General features: G+C 48.7%; 1 protein-coding gene across 5 annotated transcripts in view; it reads left to right on the forward strand.

Moving 5' to 3' along the window:
* TET3 (tet methylcytosine dioxygenase 3) overlaps positions 1–15,303 on the forward strand; it is a 189,078-nt gene that overhangs the window by 39,021 nt on the left and 134,754 nt on the right. For 4 of the 5 annotated variants that reach the window (XM_077474461.1, XM_077474460.1, XM_077474462.1 and 1 more), the window contains one exon: positions 12,662–15,095. In XM_077474461.1, the coding sequence (XP_077330587.1) occupies positions 12,662–15,095 (2,434 nt within the window). Of the gene's footprint in view, positions 1–7,856; positions 8,446–12,661; positions 15,096–15,303 lie in introns of those variants that run through there. The other variant, XM_077474463.1, reaches the window with a different exon arrangement.

Below are 15,303 nucleotides of genomic sequence, written 5' to 3' on the forward strand. Positions count from 1 at the left end.
GGTTGGGGGGGTAATAAAAATAATGGGAAAGTGACCCTAATAATGTATTGTGCGGAAGTTCCGACCTCCTTGGCTCCTGCCGTGGTGCATTCATTCATTGTTTTTTTTGGAGAGCGGAGGGCTGGGGGAGAGGGGAAAGAGGGCCAGTGGAGAGGGGGGGTGGTGGAGGGTTGGGGGAGGGCCGGTGGAGAGGGGTGGGAGGGCCGGTGGAGAGGGGTGGGAGGGCCGGTGGAGAGGGGAAGGAGGGCCGGTGGAGAGTGGGGCTGGTGGAGGGGTGGGAGGGCCGGTGGAGAGGGGGGAAGGAGGGCCGGTGGAGAGGGGGGAAGGAGGGCCGGTGGAGAGGGGGGAGGGCCGGTGGAGAGGGGAAGGAGGGCCGATGGAGAGGGGTGGGAGGGCCGGTGGAGAGGGGAAGGAGGGCCGGTGGAGAGTGGGGCTGGTGGAGGGGTGGGAGGAGGGCCGGTGGAGAGGGGGGAAGGAGGGCCGGTGGAGAGGGGGGAAGGAGGGCCGGTGGAGAGGGGGGGAAGGAGGGCCGGTGGAGAGGGGGGGAAGGAGGGCCGGTGGAGAGGGGGGGAAGGAGGGCCGGTGGAGAGGGGGGGAAGGAGGGCCGGTGGAGAGGGGGGGAAGGAGGGCCGGTGGAGAGGGGGGAGGGCCGGTGGAGAGGGGGGAAGGGCAGGTGGAGGGGGGAAGGAGGGGCGGTGGAGGGGGGAAGAAGGGCCGGTGGAGAGGGGAAGGAGGTCCGGTGGAGGGGGGGGAGGTGGAGGGGGGGGGAGGTGGAGGGGGGAAGGAGGGCCGGTGGAGAGGGGGGGAAGGAGGGCCGGTGGAGAGGGGGGAAGGGCAGGTGGAGGGGGGAAGGAGGGGCGGTGGAGGGGGGAAGAAGGGCCGGTGGAGAGGGGAAGGAGGTCCGGTGGAGGGGGGGGAGGTGGGAGGGGGGGGAAGGAGGGCCGGTGGAGAGGGGGGAAGGGCAGGTGGAGGGGGGAAGGAGGGGCGGTGGAGGGGGGAGGAAGGGCCGGTGGAGAGGGGAAGGAGGTCCGGTGGAGGGGGGGGAGGTGGAGGGGGGGAAGGAGGGCCGGTGGAGAGGGGGGGGGGCAGGTGGAGGGGGAAGGAGGTCCGGTGGAGGGGGGGGGAGGGCCGGTGGAGAGCGGAGGGGATTTTCTCAGTTGATTGGCATGGTGAGGGTTACTCATTAACATGCATTGTGTAGAAGGGATATGAGATCCTGCTCCGCAGTTACCTCTGAAGTTATTGTTTAATTCCTGGAATGCAGAGCTTGTTAACGTGTAACCCTGGAAATGTTTTCCTAGTGGGATTGTGTTCTGTAGACATGTGGGGTCTTTTTTTTTTTTATAAATGTAAGAACATTTAAAGTGTATTTGCACGGCATTGGGGGGATCGGCATTGGGGGATCGGCATTGGGGGATCGGCATTGGGGGATCGGCATTGGGGGATCGGCATTGGGGGATCAATCCTTGCTGGCCGAATCGGGGAACATTTTGCGTCTCTGGGAACTGATATAATTTTGGTGACACGACTTCCTCTTAAAGGATATTCTGGACTTGAAATGTCCTGAAATTTGCCGTCCTCGGAGGACGTCTCCGCCGGTGACAACAACCCGTTACAATATATTTATATATTTTACAGAAGACTAAACTTGCCCTCCACAGACGGATATCGGAATTTCCAGGTTCTTCCTAAACGTTTCACAGACCTTTCAGCCGCCTTCCCCCCTCCTGTAGAAGAAATTCTTTATTTGAATTCCTCCGGATGATTGAAATTCCGCTTTAACAATCGATTGTTTTGGTAAGAAGTGATGAGCGATTGTATTTGTAGCCGATGTTGGCACGATGCGGTCCAGCCTTTCCATCCCCTCCCCCGTCCACCTTTTCATCCCCTCCCCCGTCCACCTTTCCATCCCCTCCCCCGTCCACCTTTTCTGTCCTCCTCATTTCTTCCCTTTCTATGGATTCATTCGATGGGATTTCATATCATGGAAGCTTTTTTTTGTTTGTTTTTGTTTTCCTCTTTAATCCCAGCCATGCGTCTTCCTGCACCACGTGTTGCTGTATGACATCACTGCCCCACCCCCACTCCTCTGCAGAGCGGAGACTCCGGCTGTATGACATCACTGCCCCACCCCCACCCCTCTGCAGAGCGGAGACTCCGGCTGTATGACATCACTGCCCCACCCCCACCCCTCTCTAGAGCGGAGACTCCGGCTGTATGACATACTGCCCCACCCCCACTCCTCTGCAGAGCGGAGACTCCGGCTGTATGACATCACTGCCCGCACCCCCACCCCTCTGCAGAGCGGAGACTCCGGCTGTATGACATCACTGCCCGCACCCCACCCCTCTCTAGAGCGGAGACTCCGGCTGTATGACATCACTGCCTGCACCCCCACCCCCACCCCTCTCCAGAGCGGAGACTCCGGCTGTATGACATCACTGCCCACACCCCCACCCCTCTCCAGAGCGGAGACTCCGGCTGTATGACATCACTGCCCGCACCCCACCCCTCTGCAAAGCGGAGACTCCGGCTGTATGACATCACTGCCCGCACCCCACCCCCACCCCTCTGCAGAGCGGAGACTCCGGCTGTATGACATCACTGCCCGCACCCCACCCCTCTGCAGAGCGGAGACTCCGGCTGTATGACATCACTGCCTGCACCCCCACCCCTCTGCAGAGCGGAGACTCCGGCTGTATGACATCACTGCCCGCACCCCACCCCTCTGCAGAGCGGAGACTCCGGCTGTATGACATCACTGCCTGCACCCCCACCCCTCTGCAGAGCGGAGACTCCGGCTGTATGACATCACTGCCCGCACCCCACCCCTCTGCAGAGCGGAGACTCCGGCTGTATGACATCACTGCCTGCACCCCCACCCCTCTGCAGAGCGGAGACTCCGGCTGTATGACATCACTGCCCGCACCCCACCCCTCTGCAGAGCGGAGACTCCGGCTGTATGACATCACTGCCTGCACCCCCACCCCTCTCCAGAGCGGAGACTCCGGCTGTATGACATCACTGCCCGCACCCCACCCCCACCCCTCTGCAGAGCGGAGACTCCGGCTGTATGACATCACTGCCCGCACCCCCACCCCTCTCCAGAGCGGAGACTCCGGCCGTATGACATCACTGCCCGCACCCCCACCCCTCTGCAGAGCGGAGACTCCGGCTGTATGACATCACTGCCCGCACCCCACCCCTCTGCAGAGCGGAGACTCCGGCTGTATGACATCACTGCCTGCACCCCCACCCCTCTCCAGAGCGGAGACTCCGGCTGTATGACATCACTGCCCGCACCCCACCCCCACCCCTCTGCAGAGCGGAGACTCCGGCTGTATGACATCACTGCCCGCACCCCCACCCCTCTGCAGAGCGGAGACTCCGGCCGTATGACATCACTGCCCGCACCCCCACCCCTCTCCAGAGCGAAGACTCCGGCTGTATGACATCAAACCTGGAAAGAGTATGGGCACAACTGCAAACCTACCAAGACATGGCCGTCCACCTAAACTCACCGGGCCGGGCAAGGAGAGCATTCATCAAGAAATTCATTCATTTCATTCAAGAAAACCTGTTAGTCGGCAAAAGACTTGAGACCGGGGCGGAGGTTCCCCTTCCAGCAGGACAACGACCCGAAACATCCAGCCAGAGCTACAATGGAATGGTTTACATCAAAGCATATTCATGTGTTAGAATGGCCCAGTCACAGTCCAGACCTAAATCCCATTGAGAATCTGTGGCCAGACTTGAAAATTGCTGATCACAGACGCTCTCCATCCAATCTGACAGAGCGCGAGATATTTTACAAAGCAGAAGAATGGGCAGAAATGTCCTCTCTAGATGGGCAAAGCTGGTAGAGACACCCCCAAAAAGACTTGTAGAGAAAGGGGGTTCTACAAAGTATTGACTCCGGGGGGCGCCATACAAATGCCCCTCCCCCCACACTTTTCACATATTTATTTGTATCATTTTCCTTCCACTTCAAAATTATGTGACACTTTGTGTTGGTCCATCACATAAAATCCCAATAAAATACATTTTTTTTTTGTGTAACAAAATGTGGGGAATGTCAAGGGGTATGAATACTTTTTCCAGGCACCGTGTCAGAAGAACATCGGCGTTGTGTTTCATTAGTGGGCCGGTATTGTGTTATGTACTGTAAGTGGCAATGGAATGAAAACATTGTGAATGACAAATCTCTGAACTCCGGGATAATCGAACATTAAATACAAGAGGCGGCTGATGAATCTTCCCCCAGATCTGTGCCGGCATCCCGTCTGAGACTTCCTGTAATCAAGACCGCCCACTGCTGCTCTCTCCATGTGCAGGGTGACCGGTCTCGTCTCCGCCCCCTCCTGTAGTGGGTGGAGCCTGCTGAGCCTCTCCCACAGCTCTTCTCTCTCTCCTGGTGCAAGGTGACCGGTCTCGTCTCCGCCCCCTCCTGTAGTGGGTGGAGCCTGCTGAGCCTCTCCCACAGCTCTTCTCTCTCCTGGTGCAAGGTGACCGGTCTTGTCTCCGCCCCTCCTGTAGTTTTCTGTAGTGGGTGGAGCCTGCTGTCCCCCCCCCCCTCCCCCGCCATGGAGATGTCACCGCTACAGTCACACTATCTGGGGTTGCAAAGGCATTTGGTGCACAAAGTTTTTTTTTTTTGAGTTTTGGTTCCCAGAGTTGAGTTTAAGAATTGCAATTTTGTTTATTTGTCATTCCTGCTTTTTATTCCTTAAAGTGCAGCTGTAGCCCATCTGTGGGCATCTTCCCGTTCTCCCCCGCTGCCCTTCCTAGCTGCTTCACCGTAAAGTAATTCCTTCTCAATGATAACAAAGACTCGGAACCCTGCGGAGTGAGGGCCACTTCACACCACGGGGGGGTTTCCTGCATCAAAGACTCCTAGAAAGTAGTTTGTATGGTTTCCAATGGTGCAGTTCACACCAGTGCACTCCGTCCCAGAAAACAGGAGGACTTGCTGCATTTTTCCTGCACTGGACTGCAACGCATCAGGAATGCACCGACCCGGTACAGTGAACAAAAAACAGGAAAAAAGAAGAAAAAAAGCATCCAGAATGCACCCAAAACGCATGAAATGCGCATGCATAAATGCATCCGGAACGGATCTGGAGTGCGTTTTTGTGGTGTGAACCGGCCCTAAGACTGGGATGCCATTAAAGTGCATGTAAAGCAGGTGTCCCAATACTTTTGACAATATAGTGTATCAGCACCATATATATATATATATATATAATCTCTAATCAGCATATTATGGTGGTTACTGACGTCCTCATTCACTATCTAGGGTTCTGTCCAATCAGAAGCTCCAGCCAGTCCCCTTTTCTCTGATTGGACCAGAGCCCTGCCTGAAGTGGGGGGGCGGAGTCTTGTAGGACATGGCTGAAGGCGGGGGAGGTGTCTGTACGTGATTGGGAGCTGACATGGAATGTTGCGTTGCAAGCATGTGATGTGTTTATACACAACCCAAGCCCTTTAAAACAGGAAAGACTTGCTGAGCCTGGATTTCATTTAAAGGCGCAGTAACATCGCACACAAGATCCTTTCCTTTACACGCTGGATTTGTACCGGCAGTAGAAATGCAGCGATTCTAAAGGCTCCAATGTTCTTACCTACCATAAAAAAGATCTTCGTACTTATCTGCTCTGTGCATTGACATTGCACAGAGTGGCCTCTACCCTACTCTTCCGGGGTCCCCCTATTCTCTTCCTCTTGTGTGTCCGCCACTTGCTATAGGGGCACTCCTGCAGGCTCGCTCCTGAGCCAGGGCTATGTGCATCTATAGACAAACATCGCGCCGGTCAGCCCTGCCATTCATTCGCACATCCATCCTCCACCGTGGCATGCAGCTTGTAGTTTTCAATGAATGATGAGCAATTGTCATAATTCATTGACACTTCCTGCAGCTCTGAAACTGACAGACTGTACAGAGGTGGGGGCTCGGAGGAAGAGTCTGCAGGGGCCTGACATTGCACCCGCCATCCATCAATTGTGGCTGCAATATGCAGGTTCCTGTAAAAAAAAAGAGAAAAAAAACGATTTTACACTTTTTTCCTGCAAAAATATGTGCATTTAATAAGGTGAACTTATCCTTGAAGTGGATTGGATGTCCCAGAAATACCGGACCTCCCGACTGGAGGAGCACCCTACCTGGGATAGTTCAGGCATTGCCACGCCATTCATCAGCCAGCGCAGAGGAACCGGACTTCTTGCTGCGGAAAGAGAAGAAATCTTGGACAGACGTTGCAGCCCAGGTATGGCCAATTGGCAAGCGGACCACCTCCGCTGGAACTGCCTAGACTCAGGAGAACGGGGTCTTCAGCTGGTGGTCTTTCGGGACCTTTGAAGGTGGGGGAAGGTAGATGTAGGCCTCCTGTCCTCAAGCTTCAACTTCACACCACGCGGGTTTATTTCCAGATGTTCTTTTGTCTCCATAGGAGAAAATTTTGTTTAGTTTCGGTTCGTTGTCATTCGTAAAATTCATCATTTCTTTCTCTTATATTCCTTATGTTACGATAATACGTTTTCGGATAATTCGTTATTATTAGTAGAGTGTTGAATTCATTTGTTCGTATTCGTTGAAATTCGCTATTTATGTATAGACATTGGTGATAATGATTTGTCGTTTGTTTATTGAATCTTTTAACACAATGACAACGTCTCTTCTCCTCGGCTCTCATACATCACCCGTCTCACTCAGTCCTCAGGAACGCACTTTGCCAGTAATCCAACCTCCGGCACAAAATTAATTAGCTGATTGGACTATAAGATTTACTTTGAGCTGAACTTTTGTTTCATTAAATCTTTAAAGAATTACCGAATTCATTCGAATTCATTCGTTATATTTCTTTCGTATTCGTTGTTATTCGTTATTTTTTTTATTCGGATGCATAATTCGGCCGAATTTCGATTCGTTACTAAACAAATTGCACAAGCCTACTAGTTCTATCCAGTTGTATCCTTCCTCCAATCATCAACCAATCTATATACTACATCAATGAAAGCGTCTCCAGCCAATAGCTTTTCCCGCCTGTAGCCTCTCCAGCCAATAGCATGCTGACTTTGGTCCTTCATACTCTGGTCCTATGTCATCCAACCAGTTTGTAATGGTATGGGTATTGAACACCATTGACCACTTAGAGCCGGTTCACACTGCGGGCGATGCGAGGCGACACGACTCGCCTCGCCTCGATCTGACAAGTCGCCCCCGTTCTGTACAATGGAACCGTTCTGAGAGGAGCGACTCGAGTCTCTCCGACTCAGAAAAAAGGTTCCTGTACTACTTTCGGGCGACCTCGGGGCGACTTGCATTGACTTCTATACAGAAGTCATCTGCAAGTTGCCGCTGAGGTCGCGGCGAGGCAAGTCGGTGTCGCCTCGCATCGCCTGCAGTGTGAACCGGCCCTTACAGAATCTATAATAGGCCTTGTAGTTGCATTGGATGAATTCTGGGGGGGGAGGGGGCAGGTGGTACATTTACAAGTAAAGATCACCTTCAGCTTGTCGGATTTGAAGCGTTCTTTCTTCTAGCCTGTGATTTGTACTCTCGGCTGTCTGTGGGTGAAAAGCGTTCACTATGTGATTTTATTTATATTTTTTTAGTATAGAAAAGTGAAATTGATCGCTGATTGATATGATTTAAGGAATGGAAATATTGTGTGGCCTGACCTAAGATCCGCTAATTCTAGCATTATATCGGAGCCGCCTCATTTCTCAGGTAGGTTTGTTGCAAAAAAAGTAGCGCACTTTGCGCGAATGAAGCTGTGCCCGGCCTCTGATTGGCAGGCGACGCTACGTAGTCGTGGAAGGACGGACTCCGCTTTATCTGCCAGGGCTTCCCAGATGACATCATATGGGAAGATGGGACTAGGAGCGGGGAAAGAATGGCAGCTCTCTCTGCTTTCCCGCACGCCCTGCGCCAGGGAGAAGTGAAACTTAAAACTAAAAGCCGGGGCTTGGAGAAGAGCAAAGCATTTTTTTTTTTTCTTTCCCGCGAGCGCCGTAGTGTTTTGGGAGGACCGAGTTCAAATAATCGCAGCCTCACCCGCTTTCGTTAAATGAAGAGACGCAACAAGCCAGGCCGGCGGGGCGAAGCAGAACGCTGCCCGTGACTCTGCTGCTCTTTTGCTGTGGTCTTTGTTGGGAAATATCGCTTCCCGATCTTGTAGCGGCCGTTCTCTCCGTAGTTTGCAGCAGAGCGGCGAGCCTCTATGCTGTTTACAGAATGTACGTGTGCTGTTTGACAGGCCTAATGGCCCCTACAGCTGTTAGAAGGGGGGAGGGTGAGGTGTGTGTAGGCTGAATCTCTAAGCAGCTTCCTGCTCACCACTTCTACTCTCACGTCTTTAAAGCCCCAGGACTTCTCTCCTTCTCAGGCTTCCCTCTCTTTCATATTTTTGCTTTTCTCTCCTCCTTTTTCGCCCGGATTCTTCAAATGTAAGTTGTGATTGCCTGGAATGTGTTATTTCAATGCTTTGCATGTCCCGTGACGGATCTTCTAAGTCTTGGTAGCTCCTGGCGGTGTAGATGTCTCGTAGCGGAGGGGGTTAAATCGCTTGTTCTCGTACTACGCCGATAATCATGTGCTTTGTGTGTATGGCCGGGGATTATATTTTTATCTGGCGGCACGTGGACGGATGGATGCTTTTGCAGCACCTGTGCCGTTGGCTTGTACCCGGCCCGGATATGCCGCAAATGCTGCTAATTCTTCTGGGTTGTAGGAATTTTCCTGAGAAATAACCACGACCTTTACCCGGGGGGGGGGCGGGGGGGGGTGATACAATGACCTCGTGGTGTACTTGAAGCTGAAGTCAAGCCTGGGTTTGCATCTTCCTTCTTCCCTCCATAGATCGCAATGTTCATTTTTTTGGGGGGGTTCTTGTATTTTCTAATTTAAAGTTATATTGGGGGAATTGCTGGAAGCTTTGTTCTATAATACAACTTTATTGGGGTTTGCAATTTCTGAGTGTCGGATGGAACCTCTCCGGGAGAACCTGTCCGGGAGAACCTTTCCCGGAGAACCTTTCCCGGAGAACCTTTCCCGGAGAACCTTTCCGGGAGAACCTTTCCGGGAGAACCTCTCCGGGAGAACGGTTCCAGGCGTACAATGGCCGGCTGTAATGTTCTCTGGGAAGGGTAGCTTGGATGATGTTGGAGAGGATTCCGTGTTGGACAAGCCGGGATTTCATTGTGCTCCTGCACAGCAGACAAAGAGGCAGCAGATGACTGACTGTGATGGCTGGCGCAGGATTTCATTGGTTTAGACAGCAAGGCTCTGTTGCTGGATAAAAATCCCATTTAACCCCATGCAGCTTCGGCCGCGGACAATAGTCCTCTGCTGAATAAAAATAGAAGTGCATACATCCGTGCGAAATCTGTCATTTTTTCCTTTTTTTTTTTTTTTCTCATGGCGGTGGACAATTTAAATACCACAAGGACGGTTTTTAATGCATTTGCTGTAAAAATCGTTTTTTTTTTTTTTTTTTTTTTTTTTAGCTCAAGCATTGTCTGGGGTACAAAAGTAATTTTGTGTTTTTTCTGTAAATCTGTTTTAGGGCCTGCAGCATTGTGGTGACCTTTAGGATGTATTTTGTCTTGGACAACTAAACAATGTCTATGTGCTGTGTTCCCATAAATTGGATCAGTACTCAGATTCTATGAATATTTATTACCTGTGCTTTACATGGACATGCCCTCCATATATGTGCTTTACATGGACGTGCCCTCCATATATGTGCTTTACATGGACGTGCCCTCCATATATGTGCTTTACGTGGAAGTGCCCTCCATATATGTGCTTTACGTGGAAGTGCCCTCCATATATGTGCTTTACATGGACGTGCCCTCCATATATGTGCTTTACGTGGACGTGCCCTCCATATATGTGCTTTACGTGGACGTGCCCTCCATATATGTGCTTTACATGGACGTGCCCTCCATATATGTGCTTTACATGGATGTGTCCTATACAGTGGGGAAAATAATGATTTGCTCCCCTGCACATTATGTAAGTTTGCCCACTTACAAAAAAAATGAAGGGTCTATTATTTTTATCAGAGGTGTATTTTATATGATAGAGACAGAATATCAACCAAAAATCCATAAAAAAACACGATACAAATGTTATAAATGGATTTCAGTGAGTAAAATAAGTATTTGATTCCCAAGCAAAACATGACTTGGTAGTTGGTGGAGAAACCCTTGTTGGTGATCAGAGGTCAGACGTTTCTTGTAGGTGGTGATGAGGTTCGCACACATCTCAGGAGGCATTTTGGTCCTCTCTTCTTTACAGATCTTCTCTAAATACTTAAGGTTTCTTGTCTCTTAGCAACTCGAAGTTTCAGCTCCTCCAAACATTTTCTATAGGATTAAAGTCTTGAGACTGGCTAGGCCACTCCATGACCTTAATTTGCTTTTTCTTGGGCCATTCCTTAGCTGGAAGACCCATCCGTGACCCATCTTCAGTATTCTGACTGAGGGAAGAAGGTTCTCATCCAAGATCTTACAATTCATGGCCCCGTCCATTGGCCCCTCAATGCAGAAAAGTCGGCCTGTACCTTTATCAGAGAAACACCCCCAAAGCATCATGTTCCCATCTCCGTATGTAACTGTATGGATGGTGTTTTTAGAGTCATAGTCACCATTTTTCTTCCTCCAATCATGGCGAGTCAAGTTAATGCTCAATGTTGGTCTCCTCTGACCACAGAACTTTCTCCCAATCCTTCTAAATCATTTATATGTTCATTGACAAACTTCAGATGGACCTGTCCATGTGTCTTCCTGAGGAGACGGGCACTGCAGGATTTCAGTCCATTTTGGCGTTGTGTTACCAATGGTTTGTTTGGTGACTGGGGTCCCAACTGCCTTGAGATCCTTCACAAGCTCCTCCTGAGTACTTTTGGGCCTATCCCTCACTTTTCTCATGACCATCCTCACCCCATGAGGAGAAATATTCCATGGAGCTCCAGACCGAGGACAATTGTTATTTTGTATTTCTGAATAATCGCTCCAACAGTTCTTTCTCACCAAGCTTCTTGCTGATGGTCTTGTAGCCCATTCCAGCCTTGTGCAGGTCTCCAATCTTCTCCCCGACATCCTTGGGCAGATCTTTGGTCTTCCCCATGATGGTGAGGATTGGAGGGAAGGGATTCTGTGGACAGGCGTCTTCTATACACATAACGAGTTGTCGTTAGGAGAACCTTCTTACATTGACAGGACTGATCTGTGGACCACATGAGCACCTACTGGAGCCAGTCTGTGGGGGGCAGAACTATTGTTGGTTGGGGATCAAATACTTATATTACTCACTGAACTACAACTCCATTTATAACATTTCTATCATGGGATTTCCCTGGATTTTTGGTTGATATTCTGTCTCTATCATATAAAATCCACCTATGATAACAATTATAGACCCTTCATTTCTATGTAAGTGAGCAAAACTTACACCATCTGCAGGGCATCAAATCATTATTTTTCCCTCCTGTATTTAATATGTTCTTTAGATGGAAGTGTCGTACATTTTGGTGGAAGATTACTGCAGCAAAAAACAAAAATACGTTTTCCAATCCATCAATCCACTGTTCACAATACTCTTCCATGGGGACATTGATGTCTAGGATTTGAAAGGGGGTGGTCTGTCACATTTGGTGGTCCAGTGTTAGATCGATGAACCACCATCTAAAGTGAATGGGTTCCATTGACCTTTCTCTTCTTTCTACTAAACAAGGTTTATGTTTTGTCACCAGTTTTCGCCAGCAAATAATGCACAGCACCTTATGTGGATCTAAAAATTCTAGTAACATTTCTAATCGTATTATACGAGGATTTCCATAGAAATGGCAGATCTGTTAGAAAATTGAAGCTTACATTTGTAAATGCTAAAAGAATGTTGGTGACAATCTGCAGAAAAGTGGAAAGAAATGTTGTGGCCGGTTTTGTTTCCTCATCTATCCTCTCCTAAGTATTCTTACACCAGTATTACGGTTTGGATTTGTTAGCCTTCTGCCTTTATTTGGTTTTTCTCTAAAGCATTTCGGAAGCTCCATTGAGCATTCCCACCTCGCAGGATTACAGATCTCATTGAGACACAATCCTCAGATTGCTGCATCTCCTATCCATGTGGACAGCTGTCTGGCCATCTCTGAAATCTCACTTATTGGTGGGATACATTGGAGTTAAAATGTAAGAATACCACTTTAAATTCCATTGGGATCGGCCTTCCTTCAAGACAGAGGTTGACGATATTCCCTTCCACCTTCTGTGTTAACCAAGTGTAAATAGGGAAATATACAGTGATTTCTGAAGATATAGGTGCAGGATCATTTCTTTTGAAACGTGTTATTCAGATAATACTGAAATATAAGTCCGGTTCACCTTCGTGTCCAGGATCTGCTTCTATCTCCCGGTGATCCAAGTTGTAGGGTAGCTGGTTTCCTAGATGTTTTACAAATGGAGGCATTCAGCTTTGCTCTGAAATATTGGAAGACCAATTTGTTGCTCCCATTCTTTAATGATCACTTATGTTTTTTTATATACTTAGACAATTGTTGGGTAAGAAACAATGGGTTCATTTTGGAGTAATGTATGGATATTGATTACATGAATATCACTCCTTTTGTACTAATAATTACTTTGGTCTCTCTGTTCACAGAGTTGTTCAGAAAGCACTTCAGTTGATGGACCCGAAACAGACCAAATTGAAGCGGGGCCAGCTAATCATGTTCAAGAAGGAAGGCTGAACCTGGAATGTGACCCTGGCCTGCTGAATAAGGGATGCAAAGACTTACGGAACGGCCTTTTAATGGAAACAAATTCGTGGTTAAGCAATATCCCTGTTCCTCAAAACTCTGGAGACAAAATCAGTTGGGACAACCCTCCTGTACCTAATCATGCTGCTACCAACGACAGCTCAAGCCTAGAAGATGCCAAAAACCTAGTAGCATTCTCTGCTGTAGCTGAGGCTATGTCTTATGGCATTCCAAGATCAGGGACTCCCTCACTGCCATCAGTGCAGCTATATGAAAAATTTAACTATGAGATGAACAGGGAAAGCTCTGGCCCCTCAGCAAACAAACCTCCCGATTGTCCAGAAGATCTAAATACTCTAAAGGCAGCTCTTGAACTTGCAAAACATGGTGTGAAGCCACCAAATTGTAACTGTGATGGGCCAGAGTGTCCAGATTACTTAGAATGGTTGCAGAATAAAATCAAAGGTCATCCAGAAAGCTCACAGAACCGTCTGAGTCACATAGGAAGGGAAATAATAGATAATTCATATCCTAAAGATCAGGTGCTTTCCCTAGAAAACAAAACTACAAAATGTACATCTGGTCCTCTTCCCTTTTCTCAGAATGCTCTGAGTATTGCAAAAGAGAAGAACATTAGTCTTCAAACTGCAATTGCAATTGAAGCTCTTACACAACTCTCCTCTGCACTTCCACAGCCAAACACAGATTCTCCCAATGGCCCATCCCAGACCTCCGTACCCAACCATGGACATCTACCATATTTCCCATCGGCGAGAAATGACCAAGGTCATGGCTTGCCAATATCCTGCAATGAACTCTTTCAGAATCAGCAGTACACTGGTAAAAATGCACTTCCAATGTCACAGCCTTCAAGGCATACTTCTTGGGAACAAACCAAAAAGGCCAGTTTTCAAGAAGAGCAATACATTCCAGAAAATCACCTCGCTCACGGCTCCCCTGTAATGAAGAACCAGATCTCCACCCCTCAGAAGTCCGAATTCATGCAGCAGTGGGTTCAAACTCCGGAGCAAATAAAATCACCTTCCGATCCCATGACTGGCTTAAAGCAATTGCTTGGGGATGCAAATGATTACATTAAGTCCGTGTTCAAAGGACCTGAATCCTTACCCACCAAAGTTAAAAAGTCAAGACAAAGTTCTGTGAAAAAAGAAGCAGCAGAAATGTACAAAATGTCACCAAATCAACAGCAGTTGTCTCAACTGTTCCAAGAAGCGGATTTTCATAGGACTGCTCAGGCGGCACTCCAGCAACATCTTCATCATAAACGCAACCTTTTCTTGGATTCAAACAGTGTGCAGGAAGGTTCCCAAGAACAACCTCCTTGGTGGGTCCCAAATTCACAAAAGGTTCCAAAGACCGTAGATAAACCCGTTAAGGAGAGGAAAAAAAGAGGACAATCCCCTTCAAATAAAAAAGCAGAGCTGAAAATTAAAACTCCACGGAAGCAAATACAAATTAAAAAGCCAAGACAAAAAGATGGGCAGCCTGTGTTCATGCCTCTAACGCAGATCAACATGGAAGACTTTCGGCGCGCTCCAAGTGTCGAGCCTCAGCCAAAACAAAATGAAGATCGATCAGTTCCGAACCTTGATAACCAATATAATTCAAACACTCAGGAAATGTGCACTGAAAGTCAAGGTGGTGGACAAGGCAGGGATTTGTCTCATTCGCTGTCCCGAACTAATGCTTTGGGTCATAAAGATTCATCTTCCAGGTCTTCTATAGAAGAAACTAGTTCCAGCTCTGGACCCGGTGACTCTATTGATCAACAAGCAAGCACAGGCAATGCTTCTGCTCAGAACGAGTCTATTGATGACAAATTTGAAGATCTAATTAGGCAGTTTGAAGCCGAGTTTGGTGAAGAATTTACACTACCTGGTGCAGATATTCCATCTCAGAATGGTGAAGGGCCTCCAAAATCGGCAATGGAGTTACAATCGAAACTTCCATTTCCTTCCCATATGTTACCAGCTGACACCACCACTCGCTCGCTTACCCATTCTAACCCAACACTTTCAAACACATCTCTACCACAGGAGATGCCCGAAAACCTTGAGAACCTCTTCTCCTCAAAATCTCCTAAAAAGATCAAAATTGAATCTTCTGGTGCTATTACAGTGGTGTCCACCACGTGCTTCTACTCAGAGGAAAATCAGCAAATTGACGGAACTCCTACAAAAAGTGATCTGCCTTTTAATCCTACGCTTGCTGGGTTTTTAGAATCCCCGATGAATTATTTGACCTCACCGACCAAGAGCTTACTGGACACTCCAGCTAAAACCGCTCAGGCTGAATTTCCAACTTGTACATGTGTAGGTAAGTGCAAAGATTTCACTTCATTTCAACTATTTGCACATCTAATATTTATAAGTAAAGTTGATCCAGGGACTATCCGCCTGCCTCTCGGGGGATCAGGAAGGATTCTTTTTCCCCCTGCTGGAACAAATTGGATCATGCCTTTATTGGGGTTTTTGCCTTCTTCTGGATCAACTGTGGGTATAGGGTTGTGTATCTAGGGTTGTGT

This window comes from Lithobates pipiens, unplaced genomic scaffold (genome assembly GCF_037356315.1).
Source record: "Lithobates pipiens isolate NorthernLeopardFrog02 unplaced genomic scaffold, aLitPip1_a1.2 Scaffold_86, whole genome shotgun sequence".
Taxonomy (NCBI): Eukaryota; Metazoa; Chordata; class Amphibia; order Anura; family Ranidae; genus Lithobates; species Lithobates pipiens.